The sequence below is a fragment of the Dendropsophus ebraccatus genome, chromosome 2, assembly GCF_027789765.1.
Source record: "Dendropsophus ebraccatus isolate aDenEbr1 chromosome 2, aDenEbr1.pat, whole genome shotgun sequence".
In the NCBI taxonomy this organism is placed as follows: domain Eukaryota; kingdom Metazoa; phylum Chordata; class Amphibia; order Anura; family Hylidae; genus Dendropsophus; species Dendropsophus ebraccatus.
The window spans coordinates 207,339,753-207,365,605 of NC_091455.1; the positions used below are offsets into that span (position 1 = coordinate 207,339,753).

At 43.7% G+C, this 25,853-nt stretch overlaps 1 protein-coding gene and 1 long non-coding RNA gene across 4 annotated transcripts in view; one reads left to right on the plus strand and one right to left on the minus strand.

Annotated features, from left to right (window-relative positions):
• Positions 1-9,979: 9,979 nt before the first annotated feature.
• LOC138783964 (uncharacterized) lies at positions 9,980-22,135 on the minus strand. The gene is made up of 3 exons (XR_011361779.1): positions 21,864-22,135; positions 11,086-11,140; positions 9,980-10,134 (listed from the first exon to the last, which is right to left on the minus strand). It is a non-coding gene; the product is annotated as an uncharacterized lncRNA (long non-coding RNA).
• Positions 21,919-25,853, plus strand: part of CRPPA (CDP-L-ribitol pyrophosphorylase A) — a 129,905-nt gene continuing 125,970 nt past the window's right edge. The window contains exon 1 of one of the 3 annotated variants that reach the window (XM_069959335.1): positions 21,919-22,145. In XM_069959335.1, coding sequence (XP_069815436.1) covers positions 22,009-22,145 — 137 coding nt within the window. In that variant the 5' untranslated portion in view covers positions 21,919-22,008. Of the gene's footprint in view, positions 22,146-22,401; positions 22,479-22,543; positions 22,686-25,853 lie in introns of those variants that run through there. The other 2 variants (XM_069959336.1, XM_069959337.1) reach the window with 2 other exon arrangements.

The window sequence follows — 25,853 nt, forward strand, 5'->3', positions numbered from 1 at the left end:
TAAATAAAAAAAAATATATATCCTTAAATATTTATTTGTCACTGTTATTATCGCCCCGCAGAACGGTTTCCGTAGCTTTTGAATGTGTATTTTTTTAAATTGTACAGTACATTATATGTCATACAGCATTTTTTTTATGTATCAAAGTATTTTCTTACGACTTGTAAGTAGAGCGCATTCCACACTTGTGTAGATATTGTAATATAATTCTGTAGTATTTGTGGTATATTTTTATTGTTGTATTTTATTAGTACAAGACGTGTGTCTAAATGTTTATTAAAAAGCTATAATGTGCAATGGAGATGATAAATTTGAGCTTCTCTTTATTCCTTGCTATGTTTTCATCGTGATATGTCCTGGTCGGGCTGATTTAAACATGTCCCTGGCTGGCTGTATCTGCAACATTGTAGCTTCTTTGTACTGCTGGGAGGATTAATCACAATGAGTTCATTAACAACTTGACCTCAGAATAACACAATATTACAATGTTGCAGATAAATCTAGCCAGGGACTTGTTTACATCAGTTGTCTCAGAAGGGAGGGGGAGACAGAGAGAAAAGCTCACACACAGATTTTTGTGTCTTCAGCAGAAAGCAGCAGCTGAGAACTGTGGGAAGGAGACTAAATATATAATAACAAGTATGAAAGGGATTGTTAGTCTCACCATGGGCAGTAACATATCAAAATTTATATTTGAGTGGAAAACCCCTTTAAAGATTTGAATCTGTATAGTCTGGAGGAAAGAAGAGAATGGGGGGACACGATCGAAGCCTTTAAATATGTTACAGGAATAAATAAGGTTCAGGATGGAAGTGTTTTTAGTTAAAAAAAATCCTAAGCTCAAGAACAAGGGGACACTCTCTGAGGTTAGTTGCGGGAAAGATCAGAAGCAACATGAGAAAATATGACTTTACTGAAAGAGTAGTAGATGCTTGGAACAAACTTCCCACAGATGTGGTTGATACATCTACAATAACTGAATGTACCTGTCTGGGATATACATATATCTATGCTAAGATAATAACAAGGGAAATACTAAAAGGGCAGACTAGATGGAGCAGGCGATCTTCTGCCGACAATCTTTTATGTTTCTATGTATAAAGATTAGGGTTGTACTACAGGGCAGATGCTCTATGACCTACACATCAAGAACGGTGGTGGGGGTGGGGGGTTACAACCTGTAAGGCACTATGCCCAGCTGAGTGGCCCCTAATCATGTCTGCAACCTTTATATATGGGAATTCCCTCTGTTCAATACTCCAGAGAGGAGATGGTGGCTATCCTCTCCATTGTAGTTCATGGGAGATGTATGAAGATACTGCACCTATACACGGCTACAATGAATCCACCTCTCCAGTTCAGAACAGGGAAGCAGCTGACCCCAGATGTGTAATCTCCAACTATCTGACATTTATGGCCTATAGTTTATCTCAAATTATATTGCAGAACTTCCCTGTGCACTATATAGAGCTAGAATCTGTCAGCTGTAATTCATGTTCCAATCTGCAGACACTATTAGATAACTGTTAGGTCAAGGAGACACATGGAGCTTGGGAACAGCCTCTTTGACTTTTTGTACCAAAGAATAAAAGCATATTCTTTGTTCTGGAAGTGCAGACAGATATGTGACAGGTACCATGTGTCTTCTTCATCTACTGCATGTAGCAGTGTCAGCAGTTCGGAACATGAATTACAGATTTTCTTTAGGGTATAAACCCACACACCGTATACGCAGCGTATTTACTGCTGCGATACGCAGCAAATACGCAGCAGATTAGATCTAAATAACTGAACACAGTATCAAATCTGCACCATCAAATCTGCTGCGTATTTGTTGCGTATCTGCTGCGTATATGGTGTGTGGGTTTGTACCCTCAAAGCGACTCTGTACCCACTTTGTGACCCCCCCAACTACTTATACCTTCTTGTAGCTGATGAGAAGTCATTTCTGCTGGTATATTTATCAATGCTGGTTGTGCTTTTCTGAGGCTGAAAATCATACTTTAGTTGAGCTGTAGCCGTGTCAAAGAGGCGTGGCCTAGAGCGTTTGAGCCCTGGGCCAGCATCCGCCTGTGTTGTGTTGGTCTCCGCCTCCCCCTGCCTCCTGTTCCGCCCGTGCAGTGTTAGCTGTAAGTGCGCTGCCTCTGTGGTGTGTCCACTGGGCTGGGCCGCCACCGAGAGGACACACCAAAGAGGCGGCGCGGTCCCGGCTACGTCATTGCTGCGGCACCGGGGCTGGGGCGGGAAGGCGGCGCATGCGCACTTATAGCTAACACTGTACGGGCGGACAGAGTGCAGAACGGGAGGCAGGGGGAGACGGAGACCAACACCACACAGGGGGTGATGGCGTAGGGCACAATCGCTCTAGGCCACACCTCTTTGACACGGATACAACTCAACTAAAGTATGATTTTCGGCCTCAGGAAAGCACAACCAGCGCTGATATACATATCAGCAGAAAGGACTCCAAATCAGCTACAAGAAGGGGTTGGGGGGGGGGGGGGGGTCACAAAGTGGGTACAGAGTCGCTTTAATATCTTACTGCTAATTAGTGTTGAGTGAAGAGGCCTAACTGTTCATTGCCAAACGCAAAGAGTTTTGTCTCTCTGCTCGACACTACTGATAAGCTGATAAAATGACTTGTAGTTACAGGCACAAAGCCTAAAGCCTCATTCACAAGTTATGGACCCGCAGGTATAGACAGCACTCTGTGACAGTCTGCAATTACAAGCACCATCCATAGGTGTGTATCCACACTGGGCCTGACAGCATTTTTTGTGGCAGAGATTATGGCCCCAGCATGGATGTGTAACACCTACGGGTGTGTGCATGGTGCCATAGAAACCTATGGGTCCGTAATCTGTCTGCAATTGCAGTAGATGGGCCTATAGACTTACAATAGATGTCCGTCTTTGGCCACAAGGAGTGGGGAAGAGAATACACACGTGACTTGTTCAGTTCACTGTCCTTAACCGTATCTGGGTGGCTTGTTTAACACGCAGCAGATGTCCCGCCTATACGAAGTTGCCATGATGTTTTTGGAGTTTTTGGAGAATTTTTTGATCTATAGTATTTTCAATTGTAGAACTTTGAGGATGAACATAATTTTTAGATGTGCCACAATGCGAATCTAAAGGTGATCAAGACAGGGCCTATGTCATGTGACCTTACATCTCGGAACGCTGGGCCAAGAAAAGAACCATGACAGAGCAGCACGTGTGGTCTTCCACATTTCTTTCTTCCAAATCACACCATCACGTATATGACATTTTTGAAGTTTTCGACCTGTGCTCCATCACATTCCTTCCTTTCTCCTCCTCCCCCTCAGTCTTTTATGCTTTGTTAATGTAACAACTTATGGAATTTCTTCTGGGTTTACCTCTAAGGCCCACAAAAAGTATATGCCTCACACTACCAAAGAATAAGGGTCCTATTCCACGGGCCAACGAGCACTGATCTGCTAGATTGGCGCTCGTTTACTGGGCCTATTACATGGCCCGATAATCGTTTAGCGAGTGCTGCAGAGACATTGTTACCGATGTCCTTGCAGCCCTTGTTTAAACACCATACTTTACCTAGACATGTTGCAGGTTTTCTCCTGCGCTCCTTCTTCCTCCCGGTCCCGCATGCAGCAGCAGCTTCAGTGCGGCCTGTCTTAGCTGACAGACCGCTCAGCCAATCACTGGCCCGGACTGCAGGAGAAGGAGCACAGGAAAAGACCTGCAACATGCTTAGGTAAAGCATGGTGCTTGTGAAATCGTCGGTCGTCCGCCGCGCATCACTATTCCACGCAGCGATGCGCTCTTTAAGGCTTGAACCCAAATAAACAGTCAGCTGATGACATGATCATCAGCTGATCATTGTCTCTAATCCACAAAGTGATAATCTGACGAATCAGGCCGATTATCGCTCCGAGGAATAGAACCCTAACCCTGTTCTCCATGGGCCCCATATCTAAAAGAGGGGCTGATTTTATATATATATTTATACTGTATATATATATATATATATATACACACACACACACACACACACATACGGTCTTGATGGGGTTGTCCCACAAAGCAAAGTTGGTTAAATCAGATGACTGACTGCCAGTACTTCCAGGAGATGAGATTGCAGTTGAACTTAGCATGTGTGACCCATCTTAAAGAATGCCTTAAGGTGGTGGTAAAAAAAGGGCAACGGGTTATCCAAATAAAGAAGACGCAAGGAGAATAAGAAAACTGATTGATTTCAAAAATGCTTGTAAATATGAAATCTGTTTCATTTTATGTAGTGTATCTGTTTAGACCTCTTCAGCTTCAGGTGTCAACCTCTTTAAGTTGAATGTTAAATGTCCCCCAAAGTAAAATAAGTTCCATAGAGACAAGGAGCATCACTGCACTGAGATTAAAAAGTTTGGGGTTAGCATTGAGCCATGTTGCTGAACTATTCAAGTTCTGCAGCGCTCTTTGAACCTGAAGGCTCGGCATTTGATTCCCGGCATCTGGAGAAGTTAGATGGCGACCTAGGGAGTCCTGGAAAACATGGATACAGCCATAGCCCATATCTATGTTTTCCTGGCAGCTCTAGGGCTCCATCTCACTTCTTCAGAAGCTTGGAGTCAAATGCAGAGAACGTTGGAGAAGGATACCAGCTGACTTCAGCTTCTGCAGTGACTCCTCTTCTCTGCCTTGTAACTGAATGCTGGAAGTCATGCGCTTCCATAGAGAATGCTTGGAAGCGCGTGAGATCCGACGTATAATCACAGGACAGAGAAGTCATGGCAGAGGCGGATGTGAGCGTGCGCTGGATTTGAACGGCGCTGTGGGACCAGAACGAAGTTGCGCAGCGGGACACCGATTGGCTGCCGTGAGTATACGTGCCAGCGCCTGCCGGAGGGGGGGAATAATATTTTTGTGAACTGCTTCTTTGAGGCCCTATTACACAAAGCGATTATCGGTATTTGGCCGATAATCTCTATGCGTAGTAAAAGGCAACGATCAGCCGACATGAACAATGTTGGTTGATCGATGTCTTTCAACATGTTGAAAGACAAACGACGTGGAGAGCAACGTGCACTAGGAGCAGCAGCAGCAGACCACCGCTATCTCCTATGGGCTCCCGGGGCAATCTAAAGATCTCCAGGGAGCCCCCCCGGCTCCACTGTCAGCTATTGAGTGTCAGGAATGTGCAGTAGCCTGGTGTGAACCGGGCCTGGTTTTTGCTTTTGTGTGACACATCTGATTGCTTCTTAGCTTCCGGCAATGCAAGAGTTACACTTATCTCTGCTAGACTTGATTGCTGCAGCTGAGCAAGTCGTTTTGATTGACGTTTTCCTCTGCCTGTCTTGAACCTTGAGGATCAGAGCCCCGGTCCAATGGACATCCGGACCAGGCTCTTAATCCTCATAAAAGAAAGCTGAGGCAGTCTCTCAAGGCTGGCTATTAAAGAGTCACTGTCGTATTTTTCTTTTTGCAGAAATCAATAGTCCAGGCGATTTTAAGAAACTTTGTAATTGGGTTTATTAGCCAAATATGCCTCCCTCCTCTTTTCCATCCACTGCAAAAAAATCAGGAAATTGTGACTTGTTGCATCAGACGTACCCAGTCTGTTCTATGGAGAGGGGAGGGGGCATTACAGGCAAGGAGCTGGGTGACAGCTGTAATCAGAGGTCAGAGAGGTCAGTGCTGACTGTCAGAGGAGATAAAGGGTGAGGTATTCGTAGATTAACTCTTTGTTGTCCAGTTTTGGTGTTTTATTTAGCTCTCTCCATAAGAGAACAATGAAGACAGGGGGGAGAGCTTCAAACTGCTTTTTCATGATAAAAATGCATTTTTTGGCTAATTAACCCAATTACAAAGTTTCTTAAAATCATCTGGACTATTGATTTCTGTAAAAAACAATTTCACGACAGTGACACTTTAACCCCTAGACGACCTAGGAAGTACCTGTACGTCCTGGAAGTCTGTCCCCAGACGACCCTGGACGTACCGGTACGTCCTGAGCTATGAAACGCGCTTCATAGCAGGTGGGGGCCGGCTGCAATCAGCAGCGGGCACCTCACCGTTAATGACACGCTGCAGCATGACATTAACCCCTTAAACGCCGCGATCGCGTAAGTGTAAGTGACAGGGGTTAGTCCCGCAGTGTGACTGCGGGGTCCCGATCGGTAAAACGGACCGCTGGAGGTCTCTCACCTGCCTCCGCATGGTCCGATCGGCGATCTGCTGCACTGAGCCTGCACAGGCAGGCTCAATCAGCAGAGCGCCGATAACACTGATCAATGCTATGCCTATGGCATAGCAATGATCAGTAAATGAAATAAAACTAATCAATGTACAAGTCCCCCAAAGGGACTTAAAATGTATAAAAAAAAAATTAAAATCACTAACACACTACCCCAAAACCCCTCCCCCAATAAAAGTCTAAATCACACCCCATTTCCCATTATATAAATAAAACCTAAAAATAAACAAATAAACATATAATATACCGTAACGTGCGTAATTGTCCGATCTGTCGCAGCGTCATTGCGAACGGTGAACGGCGTACACGAAAAGAGGGAAAAAAGTGCACGGATTACCGATTTAATGTTACATTATATATAAAAAAAAATTAATAAAAAGTGATCAAAACGTCCGATCTTCACAAATATGGTATTAATAAAAACTAGAGATCATGGCGGAAAAAATGACACCCCATACAGCCCCGTAGGTGAAAGAATAAAACCGTTATAAGCGTCACAATAGGCCCATTTTATTAATATTTAATTGCCAAAAAAAAGGATTTCATAAAAAAAAAATATATAACAGAGAATCTGTGTAACCTGCATATGGTTGTGTTCGGACTGACCTATAGAGTAATAGTATAATGTCGCTTTTACCATATAGTGCATTACGTAGACACAGGAACCCCCCAAACACTACCATATTGCATTCTTTTTTACGATTTCACCAATTTATATCTTCATAAATAATATATTTGGGATTCCGTCATACATGTTATGGTAGAATGAAAGACGCCATTACACAGTACAACTATTCCTGTAACAAATAAGCCCTTACATGGCCCTGTAGATAGAAAACTGAAAGTGCTAGAGCTCTTAGAAGGGGAGGAGGGAAAAACGAAAGCGCAAAGATCAAAATTTGCCCGGTCCACTGGGTCATTTTGGGCCTGGTCCTCAAAGGGTTAAGGTTCATACCCTGATCCCAGCTCCCACTGTCTATTCCTGCGATCACCGTTCCTAATTCCTCTGCGTGCTCGACCAGTTATCTGACCTCCCTCCTGATCTTTGACTTTCTGATTGTTTACTGATTTCGTACTGCGTTGCCCGTTTGGTTTTGACTTTGGCTTGTTGACTATCCTTTGTTTGTCTGTCTCGTTCTGTGTTTCACTTACACCAGAGCAGGGACCGCCTTCATGGTTGTCCGTGGCTACTTAGGGCCGTTTGAGGCAAGTAGGTAGGGACAGTGGGTAGGCTTCAGCTGTAGGGCTCACTGTCGTGTCTTGTCCCTACCTACCCTGTTCTGACATTGAGATTTATAGTCATTGACATCATCTGTGGAGACCCTTCATTTTGGGACCTTCGATCCTCATTTTACCGTACACAGTTACCCATTTCCAAGTTTTTCCAAATAGCCCCCCCCCTTCTTTAGCTCCATTAGGGAGGATTTCCTGGGTATAATGTAAAGTTGCTCTTCTTATTGACCTTATTGTTTTTTATTAGCAGGAAACTGATATCTTCTCACAGGTTCAGTCCTGGCTAAACATTCATTTGCAGGATTCCTGGAGACAGGAGGCCTCTGCTCTTTGTATTTCATCTCTACATTTATGAGGTCTTGGAACTTACATTCCAGATACATAAACACCAGCCCTGGAGATGAAAGGGATGATATTGTATATCCACAAAAAAGGGGGGAAAAAATGACAGCCTACGTCACGTGAACTTTTCTGCGCTCCCTATAAAAAGCTGAGAACATTTATACATTTTTGTTATCTTGGAGATAAATGAAGTGTTGGAGTTTTCATCTTGATGTTTGGTATTTGGAAATTTTTTGAACTTCCCAGTGAGAATATTAGGGAAGTGTAAAATAACGAATTTAGCAGGGTTTAATCTAAAGAAGCCCGAGCGAATATTACTCATGGAGATAACGTTCTTAATGTACTTATGAAGCTGACAGATACTTCCTGAAAAAGCAAAAAGAAGACATCCAAAACTAATAGGCTTCTACTTTTCAAAGCTCATGGATCATATCAGAGGAAATTTTAAAGAGATACTCAGAATTCTGGAAGGGGGGCAACTGAGGCTTGTCAGACCCTCTCCCACCATCACTGGTTTTGCCACTCATGGGTGTGCTGTTTTTGTAAATGTCATTAGGACCAAAGTTGAATTTTTTTTTAAATCAAAATGGAGCATGGAACATTATAAATTTGGTAAAGCTTTGGCAATACATCTTCCTTAAAGATATTGTAATGACCACCGGGTTTGTTTTTGGTCCACTCCTATTAAGAGGATTGTCTAAGGGCCCTATTCCACCGGACGATTATCGTTCAGATTATAGTTAAATCGTTCGAATCTTAACGATAATCGTTCGTTTGAAATGCAGTTAACGATTAACGACCGAACGAGAAATCGTTGATCGCTTTATGAGACCCAGACCTATTTTTATCGTTGCTCGTTCGCATTGAATAAGACATCGTTCGGTCGTTCGCAATAGATACGAACGCAATAGCGAATAAATAGCGAATAAAACCTATCGCAATTACGATCATAAGCAACGATTATCGTTCCATGGAAATGAGTGAACGTTTTCAGGTCTTTCGCAATAGCGGTTGTTTGAGATCGTTAATTGTTAATGATTATGCAAATGATAATTGTCCGGTGGAATAGGGCCCTTAGTGTCCCATGGTGTTTACACTGTAATCCTACTACAGATCTGGACATCGCTACAAGGGACCACCAGCTCGCCAATTGTGGAATTGGTATAGGCGACCTTGTGGTCTTAGAGACATTGATGTGGAGCATCGCGGGACCTGGCAGAGGACAAGGTCTGGGATAGCTGAGTACATTCATGGTCGATTAGACAATTGGTCAGGGGGGGCAGAAGCTAGGGATAACCTAAGGTCAGACACAGCAGGGATCACAAAAACAGGCAGGGACAGGGTCGGGTAACAGGCCAAGGTCAAACCCAGTAACGGAACAGCCAACACCTTCATTAGGGAGTTGGAACCTTATTGCTCAGGCATTTGGATTGAATTGGCTTCCTAATAAATACGGCGATGGTTGGTGATGGAATATGCATGCACCTCATTGGCAACAGAGTACAACAGTGGAAGCAAGGATGGACTGCCATGAGCAAAAAGCTTTCAAGCTAATCCCATCTCCAGTCACCATTTGAAATATAAGGCTTCAAGCTTTTCCCAGTCCAAATGTAGATCAATAATTTGATGTGAATAGGGCCTAAATCATAACTCATGGTTGGATGTCAACAATCTGTTGCACAAATCAACACGTGATATAAAACCGGTGCAATTCATGTAGGTGCCCATTTTTTGCAACATTTTCTAGAATCTTTACATCTTTGTGATGCAGATTATAAAACTTTTTTACATGATCTACTGGTTGGAAATAATCTGTCTTGTCACTACAAAATGGACAATTATCACCATATTGTTGGCCTGTTCCGACCACTGTGTAAGGTAACCAGCAAGAAAGATCATTTTTATGACCTTCTCTTTCCTTCCACACTCCATTTGGCTTCTTATTCAGGGGCTTAGCAATTGTACCTGGAGGGAATCAGAAGCAAACCTCCATATAATTGTTAGGCCTTCTTCTGGACACCTATATAGTAATTATCTTCCTTATGTGCCTCCATATAGTAGTAAAACCTTTTTTGGTACCCCATATAGTAGTTAGGCCCACCTCTCTGCAGATAGTATTGGGCTCCCTCTATAAACCCCCCCCCCCCAAAAAAAAAAAAAAAATTACCTTCAGCACTCCCTCACTGCTCCTCTTGTAGCACACTTTTCAACTGCTCTTCTTTGCGCTCAGGCAGTGTGTAACAGAGATGCTACCTGTGAAGCCTCTGGTTGACAAGTTCTAAGAATGTCGATGGAGCTCTGATGCCGACAGTCACTTGTTTGAGAACCCTTTAGAGCCATGGTAGATATAATCAACATAAACAGTTCTGGTTAGTCAACATGTGTCTAACAACAAAGATCTCTCATAATGCAATGCTCCGTGATGTACTGCAAAAGTGACTTTGTACCGGCATCTAACCATCCCCAAATCAATAGTACCACGTTGAAGAGGTCCTCCCGTCGCGTCCAGGGTCGGCCTTCCTCCCAGTGTTGGCATTTTGAAGAAACACTACTTATTATTGCTGTGGTGCGGTGAGTCAATGTGGTGTGGCCTAGAGAATCCATGCCATAGGCCTGCAGCGTCTCTCTTTAAACACACCCCTGGGCTGGATAGAGGCAGGGAGAGAGGTGCTGCAGACCTAGGCCATGGATGTCCTAGCCCAAGCCACAATGACTCCCCATCCCAGCAATAAAAGTAGTTTTCTTCAAAATTCCGCCACCAGGAGGAAGGCCGACCCCCGAACCATACGCAGACTGAGGACCTCTACCATGCAGTACCGGTTGTTTGGGGGTGGATAAAGGCCGGTACCGTCGCTTTAAAGGGTTATAATATTATTTACTAGAGATGATCGAACAGCGCTGATGTTCAATTTCATACGAACTCGAACCATTGGTATTTGACTCCCGCAGTCTTCCCGTTCCGTGGGGAAGGTGGAGACAGCCCCAGTCCCGCCAGTCTTCCAGCCCCAGTCTGGAAAACAGGAATACAACCTATGGCCCAGGCAGACTGGACTCGGGCTGTATCCACCTTCCCCACGGGACGGGAAGACTGAGGGAGTCAAATACAGATGGTTCGAGTTCGTACGAACCAGAACATCAGCGCTGTTCGATCAACTCTATTATTTACAACAAATAACTGCACAGAGGTATAAAAATTACAACACTCTATACGGACACTGATTAAACGGGGGTTGTTCAGAGATTTGAGCCTCATAATTTTATTAGTTCTTCAAATTGTACCTTCAAATTTGTTTCGACTCCATAGGACCAGTTTGTCAGCTACGGTCCTGTGCACCTAAAATTTTTGGAAAATATCAGTAATTATTCAATATTTTAATTGTCTTGGTAGAGGCAGCTGGTAGAATCATTACTGAAGTAGCTGAAAAGCATTGAGGTTAAGAGGCGTAAAATTAAGACATTTGGGTCCAGTTCACTGGGAATCAACACAAATCCATCAAGGGAAATGCGATATGTCAGATAGCTGTTTCAATGCTATCCAGTAGATGCGTGTAGCTTGGAGGAAATGGGTGTTTTTTATTAGCATTAACAATCCATTGGTCACAGACATTACTCTAACACTTACCGTATGCTATTGGGGCAAACTGTGTATTTTTTCTTCCCAAATTCACTGACAGATGAGCGGCGGATTGAGGCTTTCCAATAGGATTATGGATCTAGACACAGTTTTGTGTATCTTGAAACTACTGACATATGCGTTAACAATGTCACTGCTAAGAAGAGGAGCTGTATCCAATATTCTGCTTTTTAACGCTGGATTATCCTTAAAGGGCTTCTCCACTATAAACAATCTCCCGACATGACCTAATCATATTAGAAGGGTTTTTTCCCATATGTCCGTGGATCTGGAGCAACCCCAGATGGGAACACCGGATGCAACAAGCTGGATGTGTCATGTCCAATGTTCCCTCTGGAGCTGTATAGGCCAAAATGGGACATCTGTCATCTCACCATATCGAAATAGCTATATACAAGCTTTTTTGATCCACATCAGGGGGTAAACTATGCTAGATTTCCGGAGTAATGGTAAACCACCCTACAAGATGGCTGAAAGTGAGGCATGGATAAACTCCAGGTATAAATAGGTCCCACTTTCAGCTTGAGTAGTTTGGAGCATGAGGCTTCCTAGCTTAGTGGCATCTTTCATCTTTTCCAACATTCAGCCATAAGTAAGAAACTGGAGAATCTTCAACTTCAAGTGTTGAAATGTTCCTATAGCAGTATAAAAGGCCCTCTATCCTTTCAGCACTTGGACAAGTGGAACATTCTTATAAGACAGATCCATAGGCATACATGTACTGCTCTATTCCTTGTCCCATCCAGTAGATGCACCTTTTTATACATTTCATTGGTTATTTTATAGAAGACAGACTTACTATTGCTACCTCAGCCTGCGTTATATCAATAAGGTAAATGCCCTGAAGCCTTCAGTATCTGGGGCCCTTCACCACTATTATTAAGACAATTACTACTTAGGCACTGCCTGGTACTCTTATATGTGCACTATATGGTAGTTTTTCGTGAATGGCCATCTGTTTCTAATCTTTTTAGTGTATCTGTATAATTTTCTACAATCTGTGTTGCCCAGGGGTCTCCTCAGACCTTGATCTGGCCCTGGACCCCCCTCCCCCAATAAAAATATTATGGCTGTAAAGTGGTCTCAGCATTCAGGCAATGTTAGTAAAGGACCTTACAGAAGAAGACGTTATATCGGACTGTATATTATATCGGACGCTGCATCTCAGCTATAATATCTTCGGGTCCCTGCATCTAAATAATGAGCTTCTGAATTATTTTGTTACAATGTGCGTGCAAAACCAATTATATGGGTTTGGGACCAGGAGTGTTTTAAGTATAACTGGGTTGGACTGCAAGTCAGCACTATGGAATCGGAGCAGACAGTTGTATATGGATAAGAGACATTCAAGGCATATCCTTAATATATGCCATACACACAGTGGAGTCACGTTATTACAACCACCAGCTATTCAGAGTACCTGGTGTGTGCATGGATAGCAAATAGATGGTCCGGCAGTGACTCAATAAGGTCCTGGTAGGTGTCACAGGTGTCTGGATCCATGCTGACTGCTGGAGGATTCAAATAGCCAACATCACCATCGAGGTGGTCCCACAGATGCTTAATTGGGTTCAAGACTGGAGAGTCAGCAGAGGAGACAGCCATTTACCAACCATCAGAGAAGACAACCCTTAAGCAACCAGCAGAGAAGACAGCCCTTTACCAACCATCAGAGAAGACAGCCCTTTAGCAACCATCAGAGAAGACAGCCCTTTACCAATCAGCGGAGAATACAACCCTTTACCAACTAGCGTAGAAGTCAACCCTTTACCAATCAGCGGAGAAGACAACCCTTTACAAACCAGCAGAGAAGACAGCCCTTTACCAATCAGCGGAGAAGACAGCCCTTTACCAATCATTGGAGAAGACAACCCTTTACCAATCAGCAGAGGTCCAAATCTGATACAGCCATGAAAATTAAGCCTTTACGGCTGATACAATTTGGTTATCAGAGGAGCAGTGACCATCCATATACAGTAGGGATCTGTTGTGTGAGGGCCTTATTACACAGGATGATTATTGTTTGAAAAATCATTATATCATTGTTCTGTGTAATTGGGTGAACAATTTCAGATAATTCGCCAAAGTAGATTGTTTATCATTACCAACCATCAGAGAAGACAACCCTTTACCAACCAGCAGAGAAGACAACCCTTTACCAACCAGCAGAAAAGACAGCCCTTTACCAACCAGCAGAGAAGACAGCCCTTTACCAACCAACAGAGAAGACAACCCTTTACCAACCAGCAGAGAAGACAACCCTTTACCAATCATCAGAGAAGACAGCCCTTGACCAATCAGCAGAGATGACAGCCCTTTACCAATCAGCGGAGAAGACAACCCTTTACAAACCAGCAGAGAAGACAGCCCTTTACCAACCAGCGGAGAAGACAGCCCTTTACCAACCAGCAGAGAAGACAGCCCTTTACCAATCAGCGGAGAAGACAGCCCTTTACCAATCATTGGAGAAGACAACCCTTTACCAATCAGCAGAGGTCCAAATCTGATAAAGCCATGAAAATGAAGCCTTTTCGGCTGATACAATTTGGTTATCAGAGGAGCAGTGACCATCCATATGCAGTAGGGATCTGTTGTGTGAGGGCCCTATTACACGGGATGATTATTGTTTGAAAAATCATTATATTGTTTGGATTTAAAGGATTAAACGCGGTGGAATAACGCGTTGTTCAGTCGTTCCTATAGGTTCTGTAGATGTAATAGCTTTGAAATGAATGATCAGCGAGGGCCGGATGACTGGAAATAACCATCATTGGTTTGTGTAATTGGGTGAACAATTTCAGATAATTCGCCAAAGGAGATCGTTTGGGATCATAATATGCCTATATAATGGCAACAATGGCTATTACCCAACTTTCTCCGAAACCTAATAGAACTTTGGAACTGTAACCTTGATATGTCAGGTACAATATTGCTGGTCCTGAGTCACTTCCAGACTGTAAGCTCTGCATCTGCTATAACTACAACACTGATGCTTCTGTCTGACTCCTTCGGTCGCACGTATTTTGTGTCTGGATATGTCCAGAACAAGCACTATAAATACTCTGAGGATTTGCAAAGAGGTGACAAGACCAGAGACAAGACAGATATCCTGTAGGCTTGCAGCTGGGATTGTAGCGTATCTGAATATGACATTAATACCTCCTGCTAAACCTCTGAAAAAAAGTGTCTTGAACATAGACCAGGGCCGTGTTCTACAATAGAGGCACGTGACTTTCTATACGTCGTTGCGGCTCTGTGAGGATTTGCAATCTCTTCACCTACTTTGTAACCTGAAGCCTCGGGCCTGTGGCCATTAATCACAGAATGGAAGGGCCAATCCTGAATAAATGTTTTTCTTTCTCAAGGGGGAGATTGAATCGTGATGATTTGTGTATACATTCCAGGTCAAGGCTTGAGAATTAGGGCTGCTTATTCACATAACACTTACATGTAAATGTATCCTTGTATTAAAAGTTAACCCGCTTATTATAAACCTGTTATGCATGAGTTATTGGACAGATTTTTAAAGTGGACAGTGGTCCAAAATCTGGAGAGTAACAAAACTATGCCCATAGTGTGGCACACTCTGTCTTCAGGTCAGTAGTGAATCAATACAAGGGCACTAAATCTGGTTGGGTCTATTGCATCGGCAGCATGCAATGGAGTTCACTCTACCATCCAGATTTTGTAGGGTTGAGGGATGATTATCGTGTCAATAAATCGGTAAAACGTTCAAATTTAAGCAAAAATCTCGTCAACGATCAAACAATGAAGTAAATTTGTTTGTATGTCAATGATTGCATCTTTTGTGACCTCAATCGTCATTAATCATTAATTGAGGGATCAATATATATTACGATTAGAGATGAGCGAGCATGCTCAACTGAGCTTGGTACTCATTCGAGTATTAGGGTATTTAATGGTGCTCATTACTCAAACGAACATCTTGCGATATTCGAGACAATGGCATCTTCCTCTTTCTGCATGTTTGGTGGCTTTTTCCCAGCCAATCATCATGCAGGAGAGGCTTTGGGAGCTCGTAGCATCACATGGGAACCCTACATGTCAATAGCAGCGATTGGCTGGCCAGATCAGATAACCTGGGCATATAAGAATCAGGTCCCGTGTTGCTCGCTTCAGATGCAGGTTGGAAGAGATTAGAGAGTTGCTGTCTGTCAGGGAGAGTGTTAGGCAGGGAATTAGTGTGCGGTTAGGCAGGAATCCGACACGAAGAACCCAACAGTCCTTCTAAGGGCTTAAAATTTTTAAAACATCTATTTTTTTGCTACTCTTGGCTGCTGGCTTGGACTTGTAGTGCAGCTGTCAGTAGTCAATTTGTCCTGTTGCTGACAATTTCTTGGCTGGCTGGGATCTGTAGCTCAGCTATACCTATCCTCACTATGCAGTGTCCTATGCAACGGGTGCCTAAAAAAACCCCCCAAAAAACAGCACCAGTTACACACATACTCTATACGACCACCTGGCTGTTGCCCATAATTTGGCGTAATGTTGGGATTAGCCAGCCCTAGAGGTGTCGGTGCATGTGGCCCCTGCTGTTTCCTGTCCATTTCTGTGTTGTTTCCATCGTTTTCTGAGCTTTCCATGTTTTGAGGCAACCTTCCCTGTGCAGAGCTTTGGTCCCCTGCAAAAATGCTTGAGTTTCCCATTGACTTCAATGGGGTTTGCTACTCGAAACGAGCACCTGAGCATCAGAAAATACTCGTCTCAAGTATCGAGCACCCGAGCATTTTAGTACTCGCTCATCTTTAATTACGATCGATTATGATTTTATCATTTAAAGGTAAAAAAATCATTTCCTGCCATGTGCCAATGTAAAAGGACCCTTAGGGCCCTATTATATGAAAAGATTATTGTGAGAAAAATCATTATATTGTTTAAATTTAAGCGATAATCTTTATGTGTATGCAGGAAACCATCAAACAACTAACGGAAATTTGTATGTAAAATTTGTTTCCTACGTAAATTCATTGTTATTTGTTCGCAAATCTTTTGGTGTATGTACAAATCATTTGTTCATTAACTAACTAACCACTATCATTCTGTGTATTATGATAAATTATCTTAAGTCATTCGTAAAAGAGCTCATTTGCAATCATTTATCGTTAATTGAAGAAAACAAAAAAATTGCTTAGTCTAATAGGACCCTTGGTGTTAAGCCAATGTGGTTAGTAAAGCTGTAAATTACGGAGCTGTAAGTAACTGCATACTTTATGTATCTGATAAGATAATCCCGCACAATGCCAAATACATTTAGAATACATCTCCTTTGGTATAGCTTTTTTTGGTTGTTTCTAACTTTTTTAATGTTTATAAAAAATCTTATAGATATATCATTAAGTAAACAAGATGTCTTCCCGGCAGCAATGGGCTTGACTCAAATGAAGGGCAAAATCTGCATGGAGTTTGTATGTTGTCCCGGCATTCACAAGGGTTTCCTGAGTACTCTAGTTCCCTCTTCTGTGGACTATAAAACATGCCAACAGATTAATTATAGTTCTCCTCAATTTACCGTAGAGTAAAAAAAAAAAAAAAAAAAAGATTGTAAGCCCTGTTAGGGATGACTGCTGTAATGACAATCTCCATTGAGTACAGCATGTACAACAAAAAAGTCATGCTGGATTTTTGAATAGTCTAATGTAAATGGAAGGTTTATTCAAAGAGCAAGGAGAAGAAAAGTAATTAGTGAAAGTGAATCAGGTCTCAATTCAGAGCCTATGTTGAATTCGGGGTCACAGAACGGATCAGGGTGGTCCATTGAATGACACTAACGCATCCCATTGACATCAATAGGGTCTATAGAGTTTCTGCCTGGTGTCTATTCATTATTTCGGATTTAGGTCTGATGAAGAGGTGCTACCTCGAAACGTTTGTATATTTTAACGCCATAATAAAGAAAAGCAAAGTAACTGAGACTACTACTCCAATGTTCCACTGGGAAATCCATGTAAGAGACGCTCAGCGCCGATCGTCTGAAAACCTTCACATATCCTGCCTCGGATTAGTGACTTGACCTGCAGATTTCCAGACCGAGTTTCTCGGACCTTCAGACTGTCAGCGGGCGTTCATTTTATACCTTCAAGCATCTGGCGGTGTTGGGCTCGCAGCACGACCGCCTAAGGTGAGCAGCACCAATTCATTGATACCTTTTTTTTCACTCAACTCAGCAGTATTGCACTATGTGTGCCGGGCGCTGCTTTTTTTTTCTTTTCAGTGGTAATTTCGGATGTAAACAGAAAAAAAATATATGTATAAATGTATACTTGGAACCTGTGGCGAAGCCCCGCGAAAAGTGTTCTGATGTGTAAACCCAGCCTTGAAGGCCTTTTACACGGGCCGATTACTGTGCAATGAATTGTTAAATTGTTTGAATTTAAGCAATAATCTTCTGGGGTAAGTGCGGCAACGATCAAATGATGAACGAAAAGTTGTACGTCATCGATCACATCTTTTGAGCTGACCTAAAAATTATAGTTAACTGCAGGTCTTTCAGTGTCAACACTCGCTGTTCGCAGGGATTTCGTACATTTCGTAACGCTTTATCTTTTTCTTTAAATGCCTAATCATGTAAAATAAAAAACATTGCTCCTTATTTATTAAATGAGCACTTAAGTGATTTATTTGTTCGTGTAAAAGGACCCTTAGCATGTTGCATTTATCTTGGAGAACGTGGCATAATTTTTTTGCAGACTTTGTGTCTGTTTCTGCAAGATCTCCTAGACGGCCTTGATGATGTCGATATCTTGTCCTTCTCTTAGCTGGAAATATTACTTTATTGCCTTGGCCATGTGTCTAAAGCAATTCTTTTGCTGCCTTAGGCTGGGTTCACACTATGTATATTTGAGGCTGTATTTGGTCCTCATGTCAGGTCCTCATAGCAACCAAAACCAGGAGTGGATTGAAAACACAGAAAGGATCTGTTCACACAATGTTGAAATTGAGTGGATGGCCACCATATAACAGTAAATAACGGCCATTATTTCAATACCACAGCCGTTGTTTTAAAATAACAGCAAATATTTGCCATTAAATGGCGGCCATCCACTCAATTACAACATTATGTGAACAGAGCCTTTCTGTGTTTTCAATCCACTCCTGGTTTTGGTTGCTATACAGCCTCACAAATACAGCCTCAAATATACATAGTGTGAACCCAGCCTTATGCTGCATTTACACAGGCAGATTTATCTTACAGATTTTGGAAGCCAAAGCCAGGAATGGATTTAAAAAGAGGGGAAATCTCAGTCTTTCCTATATGACCCGTTCCCTGTTTATAGTCTGTTCCTAGCTTTGGCTTCAAAAATCTGTCAGATAAATCTGCCTGTGTAAACGCACCATAAGAAATGAGAATCTGCTTCTACTTCCCATCATTGGAGAATCCCTGTAATTTAATCAAATAAATTTCATTTCACAAATGTAACTTATAGGGGACCACATCATACTTTATTGGTTGAAGATACTTATCCATATATCTCCTTCCATCCCTTGTCTTAAGGCGAAAAATTTTCATTTCGACCTGTCATTCATTTGCTATAGAGATGAGCGAACCGGGTTCGGGTTCGAGTCGATCCGAACCCGAACGTTTGGTATTTGATTAGCTGGGGATGCTGAACTTGGATAAAGCTCTAAGGTTGTCTGGAAAACATGGATACAGCCAATGACTATATCCATGATTTCCACATGGCCTTAGGGCTTTATCCAACTTCAGCAGCCACCGCTAATCAAATGCCGAAGGTTCGGGTTCGGATGGACTAGAGCATGCTCGAGGTTCGCTCATCTCTAATTTGCTACCTTTTGAGTTATTCAGTCTGTGTACTGACTTTGTTCACACTTTACTTTTTCCTGGGCTATAGTAGTTTCCTATGCTGTTTCTACACTTTTTCCAATAGTGACAGTACATCCAGAGATACACTCAGTTTCAGTGGCCAACCATAACATTGCTTATTTTTGTCTGTGCTTTTAGGCTGTATCCATGTTTTCCTGGCAGACACGGAATTAAACATGGAGCGTCTGGGTTTGGAGAACGATGACAGACAAACAGTTTGACTAGTCCGCTCAACACTATTACTTAATACAGTATTATCAGTGCTGGCTAGTATTGGGTGTGAAGCCTGAGGGATGACCTAGTTTTCACCTCTAAGCACCATAAGGAGGTGCTGAAATTGTTACAGGAAGTTCCCTAGATTGTGGCTCCTAAATCAATCACGGATTAGCAGAAGTAGTGTTGAGACAGTAGCAGCATGGTCAGGAACATCACCATGAATCAGGTAGTCAGGCTCATCACCAGGAAGGAAAATACGTCAGTCCTGAGGACAAGATGGAAACAGTCAGGAAAGTGGTTAAGGATCAAAGCCAAGTGTCAGAAAACAGGTAACAGGGAGACAATCGGATAAAAGATAAAATAGAAGCAAGGTCAGGAACAAGGTCGAAGTGAGAACCTGGAGCAGCAGTAGAACGAGAGCCAGGAAAGGTATGTAGAAAAACAACCAGACACTGCATTGTAAAGCAAGGCCCCTTTAAATAGGCTGCTGGGTCTGACATGATCTTGGCAACTGGACACTACCACGTAGTATAGACAGATGCTCCAGTCCGTATCTGCAGGGCCGCAATGGAAGCCAGAAGGAGGAGAAGAGATACCTGTGTCACCACCATGTGGACACGGACAGCGGGTACAGCTGCGGCCTATAACAAGAACGTGGCACAGGAATCGGGCAAAGTAACATGGAAGGGGTGGGGGTGGTGGGGGCGACCCACAAAAGCATTGCACGCTATTATTCTTCTACATACAGACAAAACAGACAGTGTCAATATTCTAGAAAAGGCAAACACCCTAAAATTTGTGACTGACTATAAACAAGCATGCACGTGTGAGGACGACAGCTGCAGTGATGCACGTTACACACATCTTGCACTTATTAGAGATTATAAACAATAATTTAGTGCAGTGACATAATAATAGGAAATGTCACGGTCCCAGATTATCACACCAGTAATAACACCGTGATGAGCTGCGCAGGAGATGGGGCCCTGATGACTTTCCCATTTGTTGAGATGTTAGACATAACTTGTATTGTTTTATGGGCATTAAAATGTCTCCATCGGTAACTCAATAAGTTCCCTTATGCGCACCTGACCCGGCCACTCACTTCTTTTCCTAGAGGATATTTCTCTTAATACCTTAACATGGGATCTTATTATATTTCCTCTCACAGGATTAACTAGTTACTATTCCATACAGAATTCCTATAAAGGAGTTGAACTTTAACTTTTTAAAGAAGCTGTCCCATTAAGGCAGTGGTGGGGAACCTGAGGCCCTCCAGCTGCGCTGTCTAGGTTTGATGGTAATTGTAGTTTGGCAAAAGCTGCAGGGCTACAGGTCCCAGCAACAGTGCATTAAAGGGGTCCTCCAGAGGGGGGTAATTCAGATCAACTGGTGGCAAAAAGTTATACAAATCTTTCTAGTCTGACATAGTGTTCTCTGTTACCACATCAGTCATTTTAATTTTCATGCAAAAATACTATTTAAATTTTTGCAATCAATTATTAAACAAACATTATACAAAAATTTGTGTTTACTGTATTTTTGGCACGGCTATAAAATAATTTTTTTTTTTTGGGGGGGGGGGGGAGGGCAAAAAAAAAAACAAAAACAAAAAAACACATAGTGGCCTAACAGCTCATGAACATGCCCGGGGTAATCGCTGATCGTCCGGGCAGCCCATAGGATATAGCAGCATCTGCTGCTGACGCGCCTATTCAATGGAGCGACGGCAGCAGATCTCTGCTATATCAGTCGCTTGTTTTTCAACATGTTGAAAAACAAGCGACTGCAACGATCAGCCGACATGAACGATGTCTGCTGATCGTTGCACTCTATTCCACGGGACGATTATCGTCCGTAGCGGCTGATATCGGCCGAATACGAACGATAATCGTTCCGTGGAATAGGGCCTTTACACCACTCAGCATGATGAAAGGGTTAATAGAGGCCCTAGCACAGCGCCATGCACACAGCTGCTATACACAGTATATACCTCTGTACTCCAGACCTCCAATACCTTGTATACACAGTATATATGTCCATATTCCAGACCCCCAATAACCGCACACAGTCACTATACACAGTATACACCTCCGTATATACACAGTATATATATATATATATCTCACACAGCACACAGCTGCTATACACAGTATATATCTCGGTATTCCAGCCTCCCTATAACCACACACAGTATATATAATATATATATCTATCACAGCACACAAAACACAGCATATATATATTACAGCACACAGCCGCTATACACACAGTATATATATATATATATATATATATATATATATATATATATATATATACCACAGCACACAGTATCTATCTCGGTATTCCTGCCCCCCTCACACTCATAGATCCTCCGGCTGCTGCAGCGTGGGAGAGAAGCTCCAGCCCGGCTGTCTCTGCTGCTATTGGTTGGAGGCGGCCGGCACAGAGCCCGAACAGCAAGGGGACCGGAGCGGCCCAGGCCCGGCAGATCATCCGGAGCAGGATGCAGGCGGAGCGGCGTGTGGCTGCCGTGCTGCCGGCCGGGGGCTGCGGGGAGCGGCTGGGAGGCTGCACGCCTAAGCAGTTCTGCCCGGTGCTGGGGAGACCGCTGATCAGCCGCACCCTGGAGGCCATGGAGAGGTGAGCGGGAGAAGTGGCAGGAAAGCGCGGGCTAAGGGGAGCGCGACAACTACTAGGCCTCAGCTACTGGAGACCGGGTGTCCATAGCAACCAATCAGATCGCTGCTCTTATATTATATTCTAACCTGAGCAAGAAAAGATACTTCGATTGGTTAAGAGAAGCAACGCCTTCTCCACCTGCTGCTAGTCCAATCAGAGCACTCGTTTTACATTGGGGCAAAATGCAAGCTGAAATTTGATTGGTTGCTATGGGAAACGTGTTTGTTAGCCATACCAACCAATACAATTCCAGCTTGAATGGCAGCTTAGAAAATGAAAGCTGTTGCAAGATTGGTTAGACAGTTTTTATTGAGTGTGTGTGTGTGTGTGTGTGTGTTTGTTTGTGTGTGTCTGTCTGTCTGTGTGTGTGTCTGTCTGTGTGTGGTGTCTGTGTGTGTGTGTGTGTCTGTGTCACACACTGTGGAGTGTGCCTCCACTCTGGTAAAGAGTGCCTGTCAGAGAACAGCAACAAATAGCACCTGTGCCGAATACATCAGCCCTGTAGGCAGTGCCTGGGCAGAATGCGCCCCTTAATAGTGCCTATGAGAGAGCGCTCGCTCATTGACAGTACTTGTATATACCACCAAAAAGAGTGGCCCACCTGAGACTACACTTCCCTGACTGGGAGAGCAGAGAGATCATCCCCTATAGACAGCCCCTGCCTGATAACTTCACATATGTTAAAGGGCTAAAAAAGGTTTAATTTTAAAAAACCCTCAAGAACAAGGGGGCACAGTGTTGGGTTAGTTAGGGGAAAGATCAAAAGTAACCTGATAAAATATTACTTTACTGAAAGAGTAGTAGGGTCCTATTCCACGGGCCGATGGGGGCCCGATCAACAATGTAAACAAGGTTTACTGGGCCTATTTCACGGCCAGATAATCGTTTAGAGAGGGCTGCGGGGACATTGTTACCGATGTCCTTGCAGCCCTTGTTTAAACATCATACTTTACCTATCCAGGCTGCAGGTCTTCTCCTGCGCTCCTTCTCCCGATCCCGCGCACAGCAGCTGCTTCAGAGAGGCCTGTCTGAGTGTCCCGGCCAGTGATTGGCTGAGCGGTCTGTCAGCTCAGACAGGCTGCTCCGAAGCTGCTGCTGCGCGCGGGACCGGGAGAAGGAGCGCAGGAGAAGACCTGCAGCCTGGATAGGTAAAGTATGATGTTTTTAAATCGTCGGTCGCCGGCCATGCACCACTATTCCACGCAGTGATGCACTGTCGGTGCCCGATGATTTTAGGTTTGCACCTAAATAAACGATCAGCCGATGACACGATCATCGGCTGGTCGTTGTCTCTATTCCACGGATCGACTGATGCGTCCGATTATCGCTTCATGGCATAGGCCTTTTAGTCTCTGAATAGTGTCGGCAACTGAAAGACCAGGCATTTGATTACCGGTGGCTGCAGAGATTGCAAGCTGTCCTAGGGCTACCAGGAAAACATGGACATGACCGTAGGTTGTATCCATGTTTTCCTGGCAGGCCTAGGGCGGCATGCAATCTCCCATTGACTTCTCTGGGTCCAAAAAGTTGCATCTTGCAACTTTGTGGCATTGCTCTGTACCAGTGCTTTCCAACCTTTTCCACCTCGGGGCACCCCTTAGAAAAAAAAAAATTAGCTTGGGGCACCTACTAAATAATGTTCTACACAATATAAGAACCGCCATCCAGTGACTCACAGGTGACGTCTTCTTTGATCCGAGATGTTACTCTCCGTTTCCTCTCCATCCAGTCCAGACCACCATGACGACTTCTTGCAGCTTTGTTTCATCTTTTCAGAACCTGCCAGACAAACATCTTAGGTTCTGCACACTTTTAGCAACTTTCTTCCCTTTTTCCCTCCTATAGGCTCCTAAACTGCCCATGCTGTGCCCTCAATATAGTAATCATGCTTCCTGCTGTACACCCCATATAGTAATAATGTCCATGCTGTGCCCTCAATATAGTAATCATGCCTCCTGCTGTACTCCCCCATATAGTAATAATGTCCATGCTGTGCCCTCAGTAAAGTAATCATGCCTCCTGCTGTACACCCATATAGTAATAATGTCAATGCTGTGCCCTCAATATAGTAATCATGCCTCCTTCTGTACCCCCCATATAGTAATAATGCCCATGTTGTGCACTCAATATAGTAATCATGCCTCCTGCTGTACTCCCATATAGTAATAATGTCAATGCTGTGCCCTCAATATAGTAATCATGCCTCCTGCTGTACCCCCCATATAGTAATAATGTCCATGCTGTGCCCTCAATATAGTAATAATGCCCATGCTGTGCCCTCAATATAGTAATAATGCCCATGCTGTGCCCTCTATATAGTAATAATGCCCCTGCTGTGCCCTCAGTATAGTAATCATGCCTCCTGCTGTAACCCCCAATTAGTAATAATGCCCATGCTGTTCCCTCAATATAGTAATCATGCCTCCTGCTGTACCCCCATATAGTAATAATGCCTCCTGCTGTATACCCCATATAGTAATAATGCCCATGCTGTGCCCTCAATATAGTAGTCATGCCAATGCTGTGCCCCTAAATAAAGTAGTAATGCCCATGCTGTTCCCTCAATATAGTAATCATGCCTCCTGCTGTACCCCCATATAGTAATCATGCCTCGTGCTGAACCCCCTATATAGTAATAATGCCCATGCTGTGCCCTCAATATAGTACTAATGTCCATGTTGTGCCTCTCATAATATTTATGCCAACTGTTGTGCCCCACATAGTAATAATATACCCTCTGTTGTGCCTCATAAAAATGACCCCCAAGCCTTTCCCCTCAGTATAAATACCAATCTCCCTGCTCTGCTTCTCCCTCATGCTGCCCCCTCAGTATAAATGTCCCCCATGCTGCCCCCTCAGTGTAAATGCCCCCCATGCTGCCCCCTCAGTATAAATGTCCCCCATGCTGTGCCCCACCTATAAAAAAAAAATCCTACTCACCTAATCCGCTCTGTGTGGCCGCAGGAAGCTGCTCTTCTGTTTCTTCTGGCTCCATCTTGCGAGCCGCAGGGACGGAACCTCCGGCAGGCATGATAACGTCACATCATCACGCCTTCCGGAGAGGTCACGTACCGGTGTCCCATAGGCTGCTGGCATGAAGTGCCGGCGGCCTGTGGGAGTGAATGTAGGAGCAGGACGCTGCGCCTACATTCTGCTCAATTGAATGTTCCGGGCGGAACATGAAACCGAAGTATATCCCAGCTTCTAGGGATATTAAAGTGACAGTTCCCACCGGGATCCCACGGCACCCCTTGCAGGTTCTCCCGGCACGCCGGTTGGGAACCGCTACTCTGTACACTCACTGTGTGCTAGGATTCCCTGTGCACTATGGTATAACAGTGCTGTGAGTGCTGTGGTTGTATAGGCAAGATGCCACAATTTCACAAATGAACTGCTGCCACCGCACCTGTGCTGTCAAGTGGAGGGATTCACCCCGGGCACCAAACTAGCTGTCACTCCTTAACCCTCATATACTGTACAGCCTCTCAATAGTGAATTGTGAGTTGTCTCCCATCAGAGGTCTTAACCATTGATCTGCATCCTCCAGCTATTGTGAGAACTACAATTCTCAGAATGCACTCCCATATGCTTTCAGAGCATGCTCACTCTGTAGCATCCCATAATTTGTAGAGTCCTATAATAATTCTATCTTTACTCTACTGGAGTTTG